Here is a 19,738-nt window from a genome sequence, read left to right as displayed (position 1 = left end):
TTATCGTTTTGAAAAAAAAAAAAAAACTTAAACATGTATATACCAAAATGTATGTAAATATATTAAGTGAGTTAATACATCTAAATGAATAATACATATTAACCAAATACATTATAAAAAAATAGTCTACCGAAATGTTTGTAAAAAAAAATACTAAGATGAATCGAATGAAATTATGATTTAAAGCATTACCATGAGTGAACACATGGGTATCATATGAAGAAAATGGATGATAAAATTTCAAAATAGAAAAAATATATGAGGTAATAATTAAAAGTGATTTTTTTTAACAAAAATGTTATTCTTATTTAGGAATATTTTTGCTCACCATCATAAACTTTCACGTATGCTTACCATACACTTAATCATTTGTCATGTGTCATTTCACTTAATTTTGGTTTATTTTTTATTATCTATTTGTACCATAATCTAAATATATATAAGACCTACATGTGTTAGTAGATCCTATCCCTTTTAAATCGATGATACAGATAGAGAGTAAGTTTAGCGTTTCTCTTTTTAAGGATGAGAATGAAATTTTTGAAAAATAATTAAAATTATATTATATTATTATATAGAAGCTACTAGCTAGTGTGGAGTTGATGAAAATCATTTGGGCGGGAAGTTTAGGGAACAAGGAGTTGGCGGCAGCAGGGCAGGAAACAAGGCAGTTGGAGCGGGCGTGTGTCGTACAATCTTTAATCTTATCCCAACTCATGAAAAGCATTTCGAGTTCGGACAATTACACTTACATCACTATCCATAACGTAAAACTACTCAACTTGTACTATCCATAACGTAAAACTACTCAACTTGTACTTTTGTACACACACATCACACCTTTAATTACCATTTAAGTTCTGAGAAATGAAAAACAGATTTTGTATGAACTTTTTTTCACCTCATGCTTTTGGCATAATATTTTATAATATTGATATGAAAATCGACTTAAAACTGTGAGATGACAAATAATTCTTAGAGATTCCCCCTTTGACAGAGTCTTGTTGACATTTCTCTTAAGTTATTGTGTTATAATAATTAGCTAAAGTTTTAACATAGTGGCCAAAACAAGGTGATAAAAAGTAGGATTTCTAACTCAGAGTAATACTGTAAAACCTCATACAGCGGTACTCTATATTATGAATAATCTCCATTTAGTTATAAAAAAAATTTGAAAAAAAATTGGTCTTAACTTTCTTTCCATTGTAAACAGAAGTCTTAAATTCAATTTTTTATTTTATTTTTCATATTGATAAAAGTTAGATATGAAATTTGAACTATTACATGTTACAAAACGTGCGAGTTTAATTTGAAATTTGTCTTAAATTTGTGCACTCTTTACATTGTTAAAATTTAAATACATTATTTGAACAATTGCATTTACGAAAAACTTGCGTTAAGTTTACGTGGCATCTTAAGTTTGAATGTGTCCGACCGTTAAAGCAATATCAATGCGGACGATTGATTGCAGTATTCAACTGTTCAATAAAATGCCCGAATTTACATAGCGCCAAAAATTTGAATACATATGACCGTTAGAGCCACATCAACGTGAGCGATTGATTGCAGTACTCAAATGTTTAATAAAACACGCGAATTTACATAGCACCGAAAATTTGAACACATATGACTCAATTGATCAATGAAAGGGGTGAGGATTTTCTTTCTTGCCAACAAATGCTAGGAAATTTATTTGCCAAATAAGTATTGCTTGGGAATTGCTCTCAAAGGAAATATGAAGTGAAACGCACAAAGCCAACCAGCATGACTAGAACTGCAAATTTGAAAGAAACAGAAGCTTACAGACTTCAAATTTGAAAAGAACAAGAGATAAGAACAAAGGCAGTTTTAGTCCCAAACAAAACCTCCATCAATTCAGCCTGAAAAATTCCAAAATCCTACTGCAGATACCCAACTCAGCTGCCACTCTGCACCAGTAACTCCCCTTTAAAACCTCTCTCTCTCTCTCTCTCTCTCTCTCTCTCTCCTCGAATGCTTCATTTTAAAACTTCAGCCATCTCTCTCTAGACTCCAGAACCCATTTTGATTCCCCCAAACCGAATTTCCAGCTCCCAAAAAGCTCTCACCTTTACCCTTCAAATCGTTCAATCCAATGAATCACAGCAACCCAAATAAATAAATTTGAGTCCTCACAAACCCAAATCCCGAAATCAAACCCGTTTCAAAAGCCATTTGCTTTATCGTGATGAATTCTGTAGACACTCACCCACTCATCGGCTACTCATTCGGCGACGAGCTCTTCCAAAACCGGCGGCTCATGCGCCACGGCCCGCCACCGTTGCGGGGCGCGATGCGAATCCTTTCGCGCGTAAGCGGGCGCCGAATGAGGCTGCGCGAGCCGTCGGTTCGGGTCCGGGAGAACGCGGTGGAGGAGCTGGAAGAGCGTCAGAACTTCTGGGCTTACTCGAAGCCCGCCATAATTCTGGACCTGCTGTGGAATTTGGTTTTCGTGATTGTTGGGTTCACTGTGCTGGGGCTGAGCGTGGAGGAGAAGCCATTGGTGCCTATAAGGGTTTGGGTTGTTGGGTACATTTTGCTGTGTGTTGTTCATGTTGGGTGTGTGGTTGCGCAGTATCGGAGGAGGCGCGAGGAGGGCGAGGCGGGTTCGGGTGAAGTGGGTTGGGGGAGTATTGGGAGTGAGAGTTCGGGGTCAGGGGGTAATGTTGGGGGTTATGGGGGTGAGCATGGTTTGGTTGATGATGATACAAGGTAAACAATTTTGGAGATTATAATTATTATTCTCAACTGATTGTAGAAATTAGGATTAAAAGTACACACATCAATGATTTTATGATGTAAAAGTTTGATTTTTGATTCAAATGTTGCATGTATGATCAATTTTTTTTGAAGTATGCATTTATGCATGTGTTGTGACAATGTTATATGGAATAGTTGATAGGAAATTTCGTGTTCATCGGTTTAGTTCAACGGACATGGGAAGTATGGTTTCTAAGTCGGTATAAGAGGGTTAGCATTGATGGAAAGATACAGAGATGGGAAAAAGGATTTACACATGGTCTTTATAAATTTGGAAAAAGCGTATGATAGGGTCCCAAGAGACATTCTTTGGAGGATTTTAGAGAAGAAAGGAGTACGAGTAGCATATATCCAAGCTATACAGGATATGTATGAAGGAGCAAAGACTGCCGTAAGAACTCATGAAGGACAAACCGAAAGCTTTCCCAGAACTGTAGGATTACATCAAGGCTCATCCTTAAGTCCTTACCTTTTTGCGTTGGTAATGGATGAGTTAACAGGACATATTCAAGATGATATTCCTTGGTGTATGCTTTTCGCAGACGATATAGTGTTGATAGATGAAACTCAGGAAGGGGTAAATGCAAAGCTTAACCTTTGGAGAGAAGTGTTGGAATCTAAAGGTCTTCGCCTAAGCCGATCAAAGACAGAATATATGGAGTGCAAGTTCAGTGCAAATGGAGGCCAAAACGATTTAGGGGTGAGGATCGGAGATCAAGAATTACCAAAGAGCGACCGTTTTCGTTATCTAGGATCTATCTTGCAAAAGAACGGAGAATTAGATGGAGATCTCAACCATAGAATACAAGCTGGATGGATGAAGTGGAAGAGTGCATCCGGCGTGTTGTGTGACCGCCGTATGCCATTGAAGCTCAAGGGCAAATTTTATAGGACGGCAATAAGGCCGGCGATGCTGTATGGCACAGAATGTTGGGTGGTGAAGCATCAACACGTACACAAAATGGGTGTAGCGGAGATGAGGATGCTTCGTTGGATGTGTGGGCACACGAGAAAGGATAAGATTAGGAATGAGGATATCCGGGGTAAAGTAGGAGTAGCCGAAATTGAAGGAAAGATGAGAGAAAATCGGTTACGGTGGTTTGGACATGTGCAAAGAAGGCCTACTGACGCTTCGATTAGAAGATGCGACTATGGGACAGAGGTTCAGGGCCGAAGGGGTAGAGGAAGACCTAGGAAAACTTTGGAAGAGACCCTAAGAAAAGACTTAAAGTACTTGGATCTAACGGAGGACATGACACAGGACAGAACACAATGGCGTTTTAAGATTCATATAGCCGATCCCACTCAGTGACTTGGATTTTCCAAGTCTCCAACCGAGAAGTTTTCCTCACTCGGGAAATTAAGGGAACACTACCTCAACCTACATGCTCCACTCACAAAGCTTCAACATACAAGCTTCAACAAAAGAAAATTCAAAGAACTTAGCGAAGAAGGCTTTGGTGTATTTAACACAATACGTTGAAATGAAGGAAAGCTTATTTATTGATATCCCCGATAAGTTATAAATATGTACATATACTTGAGTCAAAATAAACAAACAAGAGGGAGCCTTCACAAAGGTTGCTTAGGAGAAGTCTCAGCAGTCGGTAGAGCCTCAGAAAGAGAAGGCACCGGAGGGGGATCATTCGGAGCCTCAGTACTGGACAAAACTCTAGAAGGAGGAGGCATCAGAGGTTGATCATTTGGAGTTTCATTATACGGTATAGCCTCAGAAGACGAAGGCAATAAATGCCTTTGGAACAAACCCACAAATCTCTGATGATCAAGTAAAACCTGACCATCAGATTCCTTCATCTGGTCAAGCTTCCTCTTCATGTTTGTAGCATAGTCATGTGCGAGCCGGTGCAACTGTTTATTCTCATGCTTGAGCCCTCTAATCTCCTGTTTGAGACTCATCACTTCAGCCGCCAATGATTCAACTTGGCGGGTTCGAGCAAATAGGCGTTGGGCCATATTAGACATAGAACCTGCACACTGAACACTGAGAGCCAGAGAATCCTTAACAGCCAACTCATCAGACCGTTTGGAAAGTAGTCTGTTATCTTTGGGAGTGAGAAGGTTCCTGGCCACTACCGCAGCGGTCATATCATTCTTCATCACGGAATCCCCAACGGTAAGAGGACCAGTAGGGGAGACGAAGGATGGGCGCCATATGTTGTCTGGAGAAGGCGGGGCTGCCTCTTCAACAAGGTTCAAGTCAAAACGACGGTCGGAGGGGCCAGACATTTTCAAAGGTGTTGAAGAGAGAAGAGGTCGGACAAATCAAGATCTTAGAAGTGCAAGAATGGAGCTTCTACTGGTGGATATTCAAGTGTGCTTTGGAACTTAATGTCAGCCCCTATAAAAATCTGCACTCGACGAAGCTTCAGAAATCAAAGAGGCGCCTGCTCAGAAATCGAAGAGGCGTTTGCTTTCTCAAAAGCTGGGCTGCTCAGAGACCACGAGGGTCGATCTCAGAAATCGAAGAGGCGTTTGCTTTCTCAAAAGCTGGGCTGCTCAAAGATCACGAAGGTCAATCTCAGAAATCGAAGAGGCTTGCTTTCTCAAAAGCTGGGCTGCTCAGAGACCACGAGGGCCGATCTCAGAAATCGAAGAGGCAACTACTTTTCCAGCCTTGTCAGCACCTGTCACACGCACACTCAGCTTTGCGGAAATTATGGGCATTCTGTCGAAGATTTCTGGCGAAGTAGAAAGCACATGAATCGTACTGTTCAATCACCCACTTCCCACACGCAACAGTAACTCATGGGTACCACAGATAACTTTGCCAAAGTTCTCTGACAAAGTTGAGACACGTGAAGCTTGCAGCTCCCGCTACATCGCTCTGACCAAGAAGGGTAAAAGAATTGCAAAGAAACAACACTAACAAAGTTTAGACACATAAATTTTGAAGGTTTAGCTACCATATTATTACCCACAAGGGTAAAGGAACAGTACCACTGCTGGATAATTGGAAAGTCCCGGTGTGTCAACCTCTGTGCTTCGTGGCAAGGTAGACTAGCAAACATGCCCAACCTTTACTCACATTCGAGAAAACACTCCCAACAGGATTGCTTGCTCCAAAATCGAAGAGGCACCGCCCTCCTAATCTCGAGAGCCAGACTCCCAACATGATTACTTTCTCAAAAATCGAAGAGAGGGTAAAGAAACAGTACCACTGCTGGATAATTGGAAAGTTCCTGTGTGTCAACCTTTGTGCTTCGTGGCAAGGTAGACTAGCAAACATGCCCAACCTTTACTCACATTCGCGAAAACACTCCCAACAAGATTGCTTGCTCCAAAATCGAAGAGGCACCGCCCTCCTAATCTCGAGAGCCAGACTCCCAACATGATTACTTTCTCAAAAATCGAAGAGAGGGTAAAGGAACAGTACCACTGCTAGATAATTGGAAAGTCCCTGTGTGTCAACCTCTGTGCTTCGTGGCAAGGTAGACTAGCAAACATGCCCAACCTTTACTCAAATTCGAGAAAACACTCCCAACAAGATTGCTTGCTCCAAAATCGAAGAGGCACCGCCCTCCGAATCTCGAGAGCCAGACTCCCAACATGATTACTTTCTCAAAAATCGAAGAGACACCGCTCTTTGAATCTCGAGAGCCAGACCCCCAGCAGGATTGCTTTCTCAAAAATCGAAGAGGCATCGTTCTCCGAATCTCGAGAGCCAGATCCCCGACAGGATTGCTTGTTCGAAAACCGAAGAGGCACCACTTTCCCAACTTCAAGAGCTGGATCTCCTTGGATAAAGCTTGTCTGTAATCTTCACACGCAACATCAGCTTTCCAGATACCACAGACCACTTTTTCAAAGTGCTCTGACAGAGTTAAAACATGTGAAGCTGGCAGCTCCCACTACCGTGATATGACTAAGCAGGGTAAAGGAATAGCATTATTACTTGATGTTAGGGAGACTCCTATATATGTCGACCTCCATCCCTAACGGACAGGCAAACCTGCAAAAATGCTCAACCCTTTCTCTTATCTGAGAGGGCACTCCCAACGAAGCCTTTCGAAATATTCAGCTTTCTTTCCCCCCGATAATACCTCTGTAAACAAGCTATACTAGAGCAAGAATATCTCATATCATCAGGGTTAAAAGCAAGAGTATCCCATATCATGCTTTTTCCCTGTCTTTTCCTTTGGCCTTGTTCTTACCTGCAAGACAAGGAGAAAGAGAGCAATTAGTCAGCACTTGGAATCAAGCTTCCAGCCAGGAACTGACTGCCTGGAACCCCTTACCTGATTAATTACCTGGCATTGCTCTCGAGTACTCATCTTCAACATCTTATGCTTCCAGGGAAGATACCGCATCTGCCTGAGGAACAGATAGGGCAAGTGAGAAGGATACAAGGAAGCATGTGGAGACAAGCGTAACAGCACACGTGCCGATACATCCACTACTCCGTCAAAAGCAAAAGTATCCCATATCAGCAGGGTCGAACGTACTCTAGATTTGATGGACTTGTTTTGACCCTCAAATTCTTCAGTCGGCCTTATACTCTGGAGGAAACCAGAAAACCCTCCAGCCCGGTTCAAGAATAAGCCTGTGGAAAGTTACTTCTTCAAAAGCAAAAGTATCCCATATCATCTCTTCTCATTTTTCTTCTCTTTATCCTTCATGCTGCCTGCAAGATAGGGAGAATGTGAACAATCAGCCGGAGCTCTGATTGCTTACCTTTTCTGTCACCTCTTTCAGCAGATCCCCTAGCCCGGCGACTTGGGGGACTCCTACTACATGGTTTGTATCGCGCTTGACCAAGCCTGAAACTACAAGTAAGCTTCAAGTGAAATTGATATATTACCTTGTGCATCTCCACCAGTTACAGATACCACCCCTGGATGGAGGAAGAGTACTTCCAGAGAAGATGCCACATCTACCTATGAGACAGATAAAGCAAGTCAAGACGATACCACACTCCGGTACTTAGAAGTTTCGTGGTTACGAGATCATTCTCCCACAATATTTCCTAATGTCATTTGTACTAAATCATTCACTTGTACTCACTAAAGGAGAGCTTGAACCTATGTACTTGTGTAAACCCTTCACAATTAATGAGAACTCCCCTATTCCGTGGACGTAGCCAATCTGGGTGAACCACGTACATCTTGTGTTTGCTTTCCTATCTCTATCCATTTATATACTTATCCACACTAATGACCGGAGCAATCTAGCGAAGATCACAAAAAGTGACCGTTTTCGCTACCTAGGATCTATCTTGCAAGAGAACGGAGAATTAGATGGAGATCTCAACCATAGAATACAAGCTGGATGGATGAAGTGTAAGAGTGCATCCGGCGTGTTGTGTGACCGTCGTAGGCCACTGAAGCTCAAGGGAAAATTTTATAGGACGGCAATAAGGCTAGCGATGTTGTATGGCACAGAATGTTGGGCGGTGAAACATCAACACGTACACAAAATGGGTGTAGCGGAGATGAGGATGCTTCGTGGGATGTATGGGCACACGAGAAAGGATAAGATTGGAAATGAGGATATCCGAGGTAAAGTAGGACTAGCCAAAATTGAAGGAAATATGAGAGAAAATCGGTTCCGGTGGTTTGGACATGTGCAAAGAAGGCCTACTGACGCTCCGGTTCGAAAATGTGACTACGGGACAGAGGTTCAGGGCCGAAGGGGTAGAGGAAGACCTAGGAAAACTTTGGAAGAGACCCTAAGAAAAGACTTGAGTACTTGGATCTAACGGAGGACATGACACAAAACCGAGCGCAATGGCGTTCTAGGATTCATATAGCCGACCCCACTTAGTGAGAAAAGGCTTTGTTGTTGTTGTTGTTGTATTAGTTCAATTCTGTTCTCTATTTAGATACGTACAATCGAGCAGGGTGTGCATTCTACGATGTCCTTTATCTGATAGCTAAAGTCAGTCTGTTTTCAATTTTGCGGTGCATTTGTTGTGAATGTGATATTCTCCACTTAGAACTAATCTTGTGTGGCTCTATGCCATGAAGTATATTTAACTATCTTCATTTTTTGTGCAACAGTGTCACCACGAGTCTGGAGTCAGCCATTAGCATGTTTTCATTTATATGGTGGAGCATTGGCTTTTACTGGGTGCTTAATGGCGGCCAGACTTTGCTATCCAGTTCACCTCGCCTTTACTGGTTAGGATTGAACTGTTTTTACTCTGAAGTGGTTTCTTTTGAGTGATTGTCTTGAATGTGTGTGCGTGTGTGCACGCACGTGTTTTAACTGTTTACACTCTGCTCTTTTCTTGTAGGCTATGTGTTTCATTTCTAGTTTTTGATGTCACCTTCATCATTGTATATGTTGCTGCTTCATGTCTTGTTGGAATTGCAATCTGCTGCTTCCTTCCATGCATAATTGGAATCTTATGTGCTGTGACAGATCAGGTAGACCTCCATAAGGATTGTATGCAAGGTTTAGTTTATTGTCTAGAAAGAGTCAGCTTCATATAATCTTTCCTCTGATCATGTGACTTGAGCTAATTAAAATTTTTTTGCTCTCATCTAAGCTTAAAATTCACGCTGTACGTGATTATATGACATACCTCTACATAGAGAATAAACAAAATGATATAGTATATTCAGTAATAATAGCAAGTTAATAGATCTCGTCAATGCACGTGTCATGCACATTATGCACACATATGGAAATATGTGAATGGAAACCAATGATACTTGACTATGCGGCGATTGGCCAATAGGATAATAGATTTGCTGGCCATTGTTGTGTTTTGTATGTTTGTGGTTTCTTATATTATTAGACAAAGTGTGAGAGCATCTCCAGTACTAAATGGAGATGTATAGGCACATTTAGACCTCTTGCTCGAATGGGAGTTGTATTTGGGCTATAAAACCAACAACTAGCCGACAAATGTGTAAATAGTTGCAAATTAGCATCTGTTTTGCGTCGTACTTTGGAGGGCCCCACGAATGAAAACAATTTCAAGAATGAGTGAAACGTGTGAAGCCAAGAGAAAGGAAAAATAAAGGGCAGTAATTACTTTCTTGATTTGACTCCAAACGGCTGGGATTAAATTCCCAAAATTACATCCCGTAAATGCATCCAACCCACTGGAGTAAAATCCTCCATATATCCACTAGAGATGCAATTTTGGACGTAAAATGTGATTTTACATCCCAAATTTGCATCTCCCCATTGGACATGCTCCGATACATGTGAAGGCTGCTAACTCATAATCTCATTCAATGTTTATAAGGAATTCTTACCTGTTGATGACTTCAGTTCTCTCCTTGAATTTTGTCACGAACCAGATGTGAACTCCCTATTTAAGTTGAAGAATTAGATCTCATGCTTTCTATTTTATGCCAATGTTTGAGTTTGAGTTTTCTGTAGAGACAATTAATTTGAATGAGGTGTCATTACACTTTCTTATCTTGCACTAGTGAATTAATTCGATTCTACTCAATCATATATGTAGTTATATAACTTCATACGACTTCTGGATGAAACAGGATGGGGCAACAGAAGAAGAGATTGATGGATTGCCAAAGTTCAAATTCAGAAGGGTAGGTGACTCAGAGAAAGTTAATGGTGAGGTCCAAGCTTTTGAAGGATTCATGATCGAATGTGACACCAATGCACCAACTGAGCGTCCTATTTCCCTGGTTGATGCTGTAAGTTTCCTTGTGCCCTTATATCAGATCCTACCACTTCCTAATTGCTTATACTTATAGTTGTATTCTGTTATGTAATTTTGGCAGCTCATGCACCATAGCTACCATAGCTGGTCCAGTAATAGGATTGTTGTTGCCATAGCTTTTCGTTCCAAACTTATTTTGGATTTTGTTGATAGTCCTTCCTTTACAATCCCCCCCCCCCCCCTTTCCGATTTCTTATAAAAGAGCATTTCACTAATTTTCTCCCTTAATCTGCTACTAATTTTCTCACTTGGTGCGATGGCAAGTGTCTTCGCCCATGAGCGGTAGGTCTCGGGTTCGAGACTTGGGAGCAGCCTCTCCATAAATGGGGGTAAGGCTAGCCGACATTCACCTCTCCCAGACCCTACGTAAAGCGGGAGCCTTGGGCACTGGGTACAACCTTTTTAATCTGCTACTGATTTTACCCCTTGAAACCCCACTGCCGATTTTCACCCCAAACTTTTATATCGGCCAGTCCCTGTCCCCCCTACCTTCATGTTTACCCACATTCCATCCCCATTTTTTGTCCAAAAATGTCACATGCCGGTCATTTAATGTGAAAGTTTCAATAAAAAGTCAGATGAAATGCGGGGAACATGTTCGATGGTGAGAAGCTGGCCATGTACAATAGATTTGAATGAAACCATACAATCTTGTGTTTGGATATCTACTATTCTCCCAAGTTATCATTTGACATTCGATTTGGCAATTCATCACTGTGAAAAAGTATATGACTAGACGGCCCTTGTGACACGAATATTTTTCGTAAATTGCAGGAATGCTGCATCTGCCTTTCTGTCTACGAGAATGGAGCAGAACTACGCGAGCTTCCTTGCCTTCATCACTTTCACTGCACTTGCATAGACAAATGGTTATATATCAATGCTACCTGCCCCATGTGTAAGTTCAACATTTTGAAGCCTCATGACCGACGTGAAATCGGGCAAGTGTAAACGGGATCAATTATATCGATATTAGGGAAACCGAAATCGATATATTATGTGTATTAAGTTAGTGTAAACTAACTTGTTATAATGCTAAATAAGAAAATAAAATATATGGTGCTCTTAATTAATGCGTGGGGGATTATTTTTCATGAAGGATTAGGCATTAAACAAAAAGATTTGGGTTAACTTTCTAGTAGACATTTTTAATTTTAAAAGAAAATTGGATCGGTCCCTAAATTTTAGTGGAATTAGAGCCTTGGCCCATTAATTAAAACTTAATGAGTATTGGTCTTTGAACTTGTCACATTGTAAAGCAATGGGTTTTTTGGGTAAATCTATTAGGGGTGTGTTATCCACACACCTCTTTTTACTTCTCACACACTCCTTATTAATTTATGTCCGTTGATTTTCTTCAATTCATACGATCCGATGGTCGAAAACCAAAAAGGTGTGGGAGAAGTAAAAAGGGGTGTGTGGATATCACACCCCATCTATTAAAACTTTCATTTCCTATTTTCCATTTAAACTCTATATTCTGAATGGAAATTTTAATGGTTTTACTCAAAAGAACAATTATTCATGAAATTTTAGATCATGGACCACAAATTTTGACAAGGTAACTAGTAAATAAACGACCAATGGGAGAGCATCACTAGAAAGTGGTAGATTGCTCTGTTGGTTAAGGGCGTCTTCTTCAACTAATTGCAATATGGGTTCAAGCCCTCTCTTATCCCCCCCTAGTATAGATGAGTATTTTATTTGGTCAAACATTGTGTAGGTTAGTATAGAACATAGTGTAGGTTAGTTTAGAATATATTTTGTATTGAAAAACATAGTGTAGGTTAGTATAGAATAAATAAGCTTGGAATATCTGTGACGACCTGTCTCAAATTATATATTTATTTATCCCTGAGTATGTAAAGTGACGATAATGCCCTTAAGGCTTAGTGACGTGGATGTACATATATAGTTTTAAATTATTTTTCTCGTTGACGTAATTAATTGTACGTGTCATCACAAGCATGTTGACGCGAGTTAGGGCCGAATCGGGTAAGTAACAGAAATGTTACGAATGAATAAGTGGAATTGGGGTTGGTTTTATTTCCATTTGGAATCAATTGCTTAAGCCCTAAATTCTATAGCCCAATTAGGGCATGAGATTTGCTCCTCTTTTGGTCAATCCGTGACCAAACACACACACGTGCAACCCCCTCTCTCCTTCCTTCTCGAACTCTTTTTCTCGTCCATACAACCCAAGCCCTCCAATCTTCAAACACCATCAAAACCTCACAGATCGAACTTCTAAGGACCATTTTCGAGTTCCTTGCAAGCCTGCGAACCTAACCATTCCCTTTGTTCAAAGAAAGGACGTTGGAATCATGAAGAACCATAAGCTTCGATGAGGTACTCTGTTACTCCGACGTGATTGTGGACATTTCACGAGATTTTAAGGCTTAAAAAAGGGTCCTTTTCGACTCTATAAAGATCCTAGGCTAGTTTTGGAGTGGTTTGAATGTCAGTATACTCGGGTTTGTCGAGTTCTAATTTTGGCCGATTGTGTTGAGCAATTTTCCGACCAGTTCCTGAAGGTTTTAGGTCCCCAAATAGGTAAGATTATGTTCTCCTTGTTGAGAGCTTCAAATCTATATAAGATTTGTAAATTTTGGTTGAAAAACGAAGTAGAAACTAAGGTTTTAAGATTTTCCAGAATCCGGCATTGCAAACTGCGGCCGGCAGCGACTCTGGTGAAACCACCGGAGAAGACAGAGAATATTCCGTCAACTTTGACGGAATATACTGATGGCATCAGGTAATTCCATTAGCCTTTAAACGAAATATTCTAGTATTTAACGGAATATTACCTAACGATGTTAGGGATTTCATCAGTGTGCCAGGCACGTGCCTACGCGCGTAGTTGGAGGGTGTGGCCATGCCTTGGTCGGCGCGTGAAGGTGCTTGAAACATCAGAATTTTTTTTTTTAAATATAGGGATGCTTGTGGTGTTGAGTAGGCCACGATGGTATATTCAAACACCCAAATTGAGCAACGTATGAGAAGTTATTACACGGTTTTGGTTATGTGCTTAAAATTAACGTTAAAGTAGTTGTTTTGCATATAGGTGAGACATTTCCGAAGAACGAGCGTAGCCAAACGAGACTCGGGGGTTACGACCTTGTTACATACCAGTGAGTGGGCTTTTGGTTTCTATATATACGTATATGTGTTTTCCATTTTCCCATAAATTGTTTTAAATGGATTTACGTTTTTAAATGCTATGTCAATTGCATTACATTTTAGCATATGCATTAGTATAAATATGCATATTATTGCATGACGTTGGGGACGCCAGGTAAGCTTCATGTGAGTGCATATTAATGATAGTGATTGCAGTGTGTATGGTTATGTTTAGATGCATTTAGTGCTCATTATCCTGCACCCCGATGTTAGTTCTTCGCCCGAGGCCAGGGCCTAGCCTTCACATGATCGTTCACCTCCCGCACCACATGCTCACCTTGGATTCAAGGCAGGTGCCAGCCTGTCGTACATACATACCAGATTAGGTGGTTCCAACTCGTAGGTGACTTGCGATACTACGCACATCCTTCACGTAATCATAGCACTTGAGCGTATTTATTTACACCCAGCCTGTCGTACAAACCACATTAGGTGGTTCCGACTCGTGTGCAAGAATTGGTAGATGAGCTATAGGCTCAGCCGTACAGGTTATGTTAGGTGACTCCGGCTGACATATCAGTTTACATTGATTTATTTCATCTGGCTTACTCATTTCATTGCTGAGATACTTGACATGGCATATACTTGGTTTTCACTACTCTCGAGCATGATTTCTACATACATATGTATTACTAATTTCTAGGAAATTATACTGGTTTTACGGTGAGGGGTTATTATTTTTTGAAATAGAAATGGTTTTAAAAAGCTTTGTTTTTGCCCCTCATTTTTTTTTTTTTTTGCGCCCTTTCAGGTTCTAGTTAGACGTTCGTGTTGGTGGCTTACAAGGACTTTACGGCAGTTCTGACAGACTTCAATTAATGTAGGAATTTCTTTCATGTCTTGTGTTTGTACTATACTTGACCAATCCCGAAACTACTGAGCACTAGTCAACGTTATACCGTCAAGGACCCAGAAGAGTTTTCTTCCAACTAGGAAGCCAATCACAGTGCGACATGTGTCGACATTAGAAGCCAATCATAGCACGACATGTGTCGACATCAGAAGCCAATCATAGCGCAACACGTGTCAACATCAGAAGCCAATCACAACACGACACGTGTCAATGTCAGAACAAAGCTAGAAACTCTTCTATAAAAGGAGATCATTCTCCCACAATATTTCCTAATGTCATTTGTACTAAATCATTCACTAGTACTCACTAAAGGAGAGCTTGAACCTATGTACTTGTGTAAACCCTTCATAATTAATGAGAACTCCTCTACTCCGTGGAAGTAGCCAATCTGGGTGAACCATGTACATCTTGTGTTTGCTTCCTTGTCTCTATCCATTTACATACTTATCCACACTAGTGACCAGAGCAATCTAGCGAATATCACAAACTTAACACTTTCTGTTGTACCAAAGTCTTCACTGATTTTGTGCATCAACATCTTGTATAATTAATACTTAGCCTGTTGGACTGCATCTACGTTACCTATGCTCTGAATATGTGTATCTACACCTTAAGTACCTCCACTCACACTTATATATATTTATCTAGTGTAAGTTAGCTAGTTGGTTTTTATTTACTCACATTTTCATATCACTATCACTTCCACTCTGCGCTCATGGTTACGTCACCCTCACGTGACGACCAACATGCCTCGATTCCGGTCGGGGTGTGTCAATATAATTATCTTGACATTGTGCCATTTCCAATGACATGTTTCTCCCAACCTGTTTGCTTCTTAGAGGGTTCTCTCTCTAGAAAGGGCAATTCAAACCGTTAAACCCGACAACCGTAAATAATTGTTTGAATGGAACGGATTTGGGGTTGAAAATTTGGTTATATTTCAGATATGGGGAAAAACCGAAAATATTATTTGATTATAGTTTCGGATATGGTTATAGAGGTCTTTGATCCATATCCGTCCGCGAAACTAACCCGAATAGTACATATTATATACATATAATATATTCATAAAGTTGAGAATTATAAAGTTGCATTTAATTTGTGGGAAAGTTCAAAAGGTTTGGATCAAAACCAATGAGAATTCAATGGTGCTTATGGGAGAGATCAAAGATCAGCCAACATAGTCAATGTATCTATTATCTTATAATGATAAAATTAGTATCTATTATATTATAATCCGTCAATTAAACGAATATATTTTTAGTATCGACGAAGATGGATATAACTGTTAATCGATAGGAAATCCGTTTCTTAGTGAATGTGATTATGGACCATCCCAATGGTTAATTTACGGTTATAAATATAGTTAATTTTTTATGGTTATGAAAATAAATATAGCATTTTCGTCCTCAAATAGAACCGTTGCTATCACTATCTCTCTCCTTCTTATTTACTTAACAATGACGCAAAGCATATGACTTTTCTGAAGGCCAACCGTTAATAAAGTCCAAGGTGGTCTGCGTTACTCGACAGTCGCCGCTGGCGGCTGACTGTTTCAACTTTCAACGGTAAAAGCTTGTTGATTCCTCCGCCTTGTTAATAGTATATATTATATATATACATACTTCCGGCTGTCCCCTGCTGCTGCATTGTAAATGTGTTGTGTAAGCATAAAAAAAAGAGGAAAAGGTGGACGGTGATATTGTAATTTACGTGTCACTTTTCAAGGCTAGATAACTTAAGACTGCTCGAAATTTGCATCGACCAGATCATCACAGAACTGCCTATACCTTCAGCCAATCGCGATAGGTTTTTTTTTTTTTTTTAATATTCTATTATTTAGAAAGATAAAGTTTGAAATTGAGATATCTTTCAATAACTTCAACGAGAAATACTACCTGACCAAATTAATTCATCGATGACTAGTTTGATTTGATTAAGCGGCTTAGCAGATATTCTTCTGTTTTCAACCATGTTCCAAACAAATTTCATATTACCACTAATAATCAATGTTTACGTAGAAAGAGAAGTAATGAGGAAATTAGGAGAGAGAACCAGTATGAGATGAGATCAATCTAATTTATCATTTTCAAGTATTAGACTACACATTAAGATTATAGTAGGAAATTTACATACTCTTCTATTTCATTCACGAGAAAAATAATAATGGTCTAATTGAATTTGATGCGGTGTGAGCCCCACAATTTCCTATTTTTCTAAAAAAATATGAATTTCTTCCTTTAAAGGCTCTATATATATTGATGGAATATAAATTTCTTTTAGTCCATAGAAAAACAATCAAGTATTGTAATTTGTAACAATGAATTCAATGGTTGCAGAAAATTTTCTTCAAGAACACAAGAGTCATTGAGTTTGTATTCTCCTTACCCAAAGAGTAAAACTAGGTAGAACAATTTTTTAGATTACATTTGCAAACTGTTATACGTTTATTAATAAAAATGAGCACGTTAATCAACAACCACATCATATAATTTATAAAATATAATTTAAATAGATGCTCTTCCAAACATAACCCTTAACGAGAAAAGTCTAAATCCTCTAATATTTACACACAAAATAGTGAGTGGGACTCAAAATAAAAAGAAGCTTGCACAAAACTAAGCGTAATAACGTTGTAGATTTCATACAGTCGACTATACTTAGTAAGATGAGGCTTTGTTGTTGTTGATTTCTGCAGGTGAATCCTCAATAATTTTTCTGATAAGCACCGTACCAAACGGGAACTCCTATCGCAACGCCGCCGCCAGAATTATTATTCCCAGCCGCCGGAAACCCCATTTTCGAGTGAGACGACGTCGTTGAACTTGAGCAAGCGCACATCTCCGGAACCTTCATTCTCACAGAGATATTAATAATCCCATTCCTCTCCCCCATGTGATCCCTCAGCCTGTAACTCAAAAAATGCAGGTAGCCCTCCGGCACGTACCCACCTACAAAATCCGACGCCGGAATCGACGCCGTCCCGATCGTCCTGACGCCGTACGACGTCTTGCATTGGACCTCCACCGTGATGGACCTCGAGTGAGTTGGCATGTCGAGCACGAGCTTCTCGTTCCATCGAGGGTAGGAGCCGCCTTCAGTGTCCATTTCAGTGGTGCGAAACTGACTGTTGGTGTCGGTCCGGACGGTGACGGAGGCGTTTTTCTTGATGGGTTTTCGATCTAATTTCAGATTCTCGGCGGAGATGACCGTGATCTCGAGGGTCCGGGAACTGGGTGTCATGGTGGATGAAGAGTGCGCGTTGAGAGGAACTAGGTATATAGGAGCGTTGAGGGAAATGTGCGAGAAAGGAGAGAGCAACAGCCACGTTTCTTCTGTGGAATCCGAACTGGACTATTATATAAAAATACGCGCCGTATTTTGAATGGATGAGAAAGTGAGTGGGACAAGTGTAATTTACATTCCTATTTGGGTGGTTTCCAAGTTGACTTTTGGGGATCAGGATCATCTCTTGAATTAAGGATGAGGATACCGTCGAGCTGTTGAAATTTTATTTAACAGCTATAATTATTATAACTTTTAAAAAGATTTTTTGTTTGTAACTGTTGGATAAAATTTCAACTGCTCAGTGGGTTTGTTCAGGAGGATACACACCCCTTAACTCAAGGAGAGGATCCTGATCCGACTTTTGGGCCTTTAAATGGGTAAACTTTTTGGTAATCGGTCCACGCTTTTTATTGCGGGAGAGAAACTTCGGTCTATTATAATATATTTTATACAATCTTAATATATCGATATTAGGGAAACCAAAATTATATGTACGTATAAGTTAGTGTAAATTAATTAACTTGTTGTAACTGCTAAATAAGAAAGTATAGTAGATGGTAACAGTGCTCAATGTGTGGAGGATTATGTTTCATCAAGTATTAGGCATAAGTAAATAAATAAACGAATTAGGGTAAACTTTTTAGTAGACAATTTTTTTAAAAGAGTTATATTAGGAGTAGTCGCTCACTTGTGTTGGTGTGAGTATCAATGTGATATTTTTTTTCGAATAATTTTGTTAGAAACATCTGTCCACGCATCATTGGTGTAGGTTTCATGGCAAGGCTGGTACAAATCTACAACATTTTGACAAAGGAACATGATCCTAACTATATCCTCTTTGTGAGGATCCTAATGATCAGTTCATCTTTTTCGTTTACCAATCATCATCTGATTAGAAATCATTATAAATTTTTTATTTAAAATTAAACACAAACAATTAAGATGAATCAATAATATCCAAACAAAAGAGAATCCAGAGCAGATTCTCATCCTTTGACAAAGGATTATGCCGGGGACATGTCGACTAAAAGAGTATTTTATTTCTATTGGGTGGGTGCGGGGCGGCCTGTGCCGCACATCGTAAATGTCTTGTGTATCGTAAATGTCTTGTGTAAGCATACAAGTGGAGAAAAAGGTATGGGCGTCGCTATATATGTCATTTTCAAGATTTCGGCTGCATGAGATCCGCATTGACTATATTATCAGAGAGAAAGAGAGTTGCCTGGTGTCGTGTTTCAGACAACGTGAGCTTTTTTGGTTCCTGTCGTTGTCCTTACATTGGATTCGTGAAAAACAAGCGACTATGCACAAACTTGCGGCTTCACTTTGGATTGTTTTTCAACAACTTCCTAATTCTTAATGACTTCATAATATAAATTATATGGGATAATAAGATATTACGTTCTCGTATGACTTCATAATATACTCATGGCGTCCAATCATTGTCCACATGGGCGCCACGTCATCAGTTAACGGAAAAGTTAACAGCCAGACTAACGGATGTATAAGACTGTCCCAAAATTAACACTTTAGGTATGACTTTGGGATGAAAAAAAACTTGATGTATTAAATGTTGAAACCCACAAAACTTCAGGGTAGTAAACAGAGTTTAACCCTAAAAATAAATAATAAAAAAAACTAAATCTGGGCAGATTCGGAAGAAGAAGAAGAAGAGGAGGAAGAAGAAGGAAGAATGAGGAAGAAGAAGGAAGGAGGAAGAAGAAAAAAACCGAATCTGGGCAGATTCGGAAGAAGAAGAAGAAGGAGAAGGAAGAAGAAGAAGAAGGATTCGGAAGAAGGAGGAAGAAGAAGAAATAAGAAGAAAGAGGAAGAAGAAGAAAAAAATGGGTAGATTCGGAAGAAGGAGAAGGAAGAAGGAAGAAGAAGAAGGAGAAGGAAGGAGGAAGAAGAAAGAAAGAAAGAAAAAAAAAAAACGAATCTGCTACCCAGATTCAGAGGAAGAAGAAGGAAGAAGGAAG

At 39.7% G+C, this 19,738-nt stretch overlaps 2 protein-coding genes across 2 annotated transcripts; one reads left to right on the top strand and one right to left on the bottom strand.

Moving 5' to 3' along the window:
- The first annotated feature begins 1,748 nt into the window (after positions 1–1,748).
- On the top strand, positions 1,749–11,511 carry LOC103417925 (E3 ubiquitin-protein ligase At1g12760-like). Its single transcript, XM_029091224.2, has 5 exons — positions 1,749–2,730; positions 8,796–8,915; positions 9,032–9,164; positions 10,251–10,412; positions 11,213–11,511. Exons 1-5 carry the CDS (start codon positions 2,207–2,209, stop codon positions 11,387–11,389), a joined length of 1,116 nt encoding a protein of 371 aa, XP_028947057.1. The 5' UTR covers positions 1,749–2,206; the 3' UTR covers positions 11,390–11,511.
- A 5,428-nt stretch (positions 11,512–16,939) lies between these two features.
- Positions 16,940–17,805, bottom strand: LOC103410198 (BON1-associated protein 2-like). The gene has a single exon (XM_029091178.2). The coding sequence runs from the start codon at positions 17,712–17,714 to the stop codon at positions 17,178–17,180; it is 537 nt and encodes a 178-aa protein (XP_028947011.1). The 5' UTR covers positions 17,715–17,805; the 3' UTR covers positions 16,940–17,177.
- Positions 17,806–19,738: the final 1,933 nt, after the last annotated feature.

The sequence above is a fragment of the Malus domestica genome, chromosome 01 (genome assembly GCF_042453785.1).
Source record: "Malus domestica chromosome 01, GDT2T_hap1".
Classification (NCBI taxonomy): Eukaryota; Viridiplantae; Streptophyta; class Magnoliopsida; order Rosales; family Rosaceae; genus Malus; species Malus domestica.
The sequence above is the reverse complement of the archived record's forward strand: the minus strand, read 5'-3'. Positions and strand labels throughout refer to the sequence as shown.

Excerpts from the sequence above, each read along its gene's own strand:
- LOC103417925 (XM_029091224.2), top strand. The coding sequence starts at position 2,207 with ATGAATTCTGTAGACACTCACCCACTCATCGGCTACTCATTCGGCGAC. Across the intron at positions 8,916-9,031 it reads AGTTCACCTCGCCTTTACTG|GCTATGTGTTTCATTTCTAG; the intron begins GTTAGGATTGAA and ends CTTTTCTTGTAG. Across the intron at positions 9,165-10,250 it reads TATGTGCTGTGACAGATCAG|GATGGGGCAACAGAAGAAGA; the intron begins GTAGACCTCCAT and ends TGGATGAAACAG.
- LOC103410198 (XM_029091178.2), bottom strand. The coding sequence starts at position 17,714 with ATGACACCCAGTTCCCGGACCCTCGAGATCACGGTCATCTCCGCCGAG.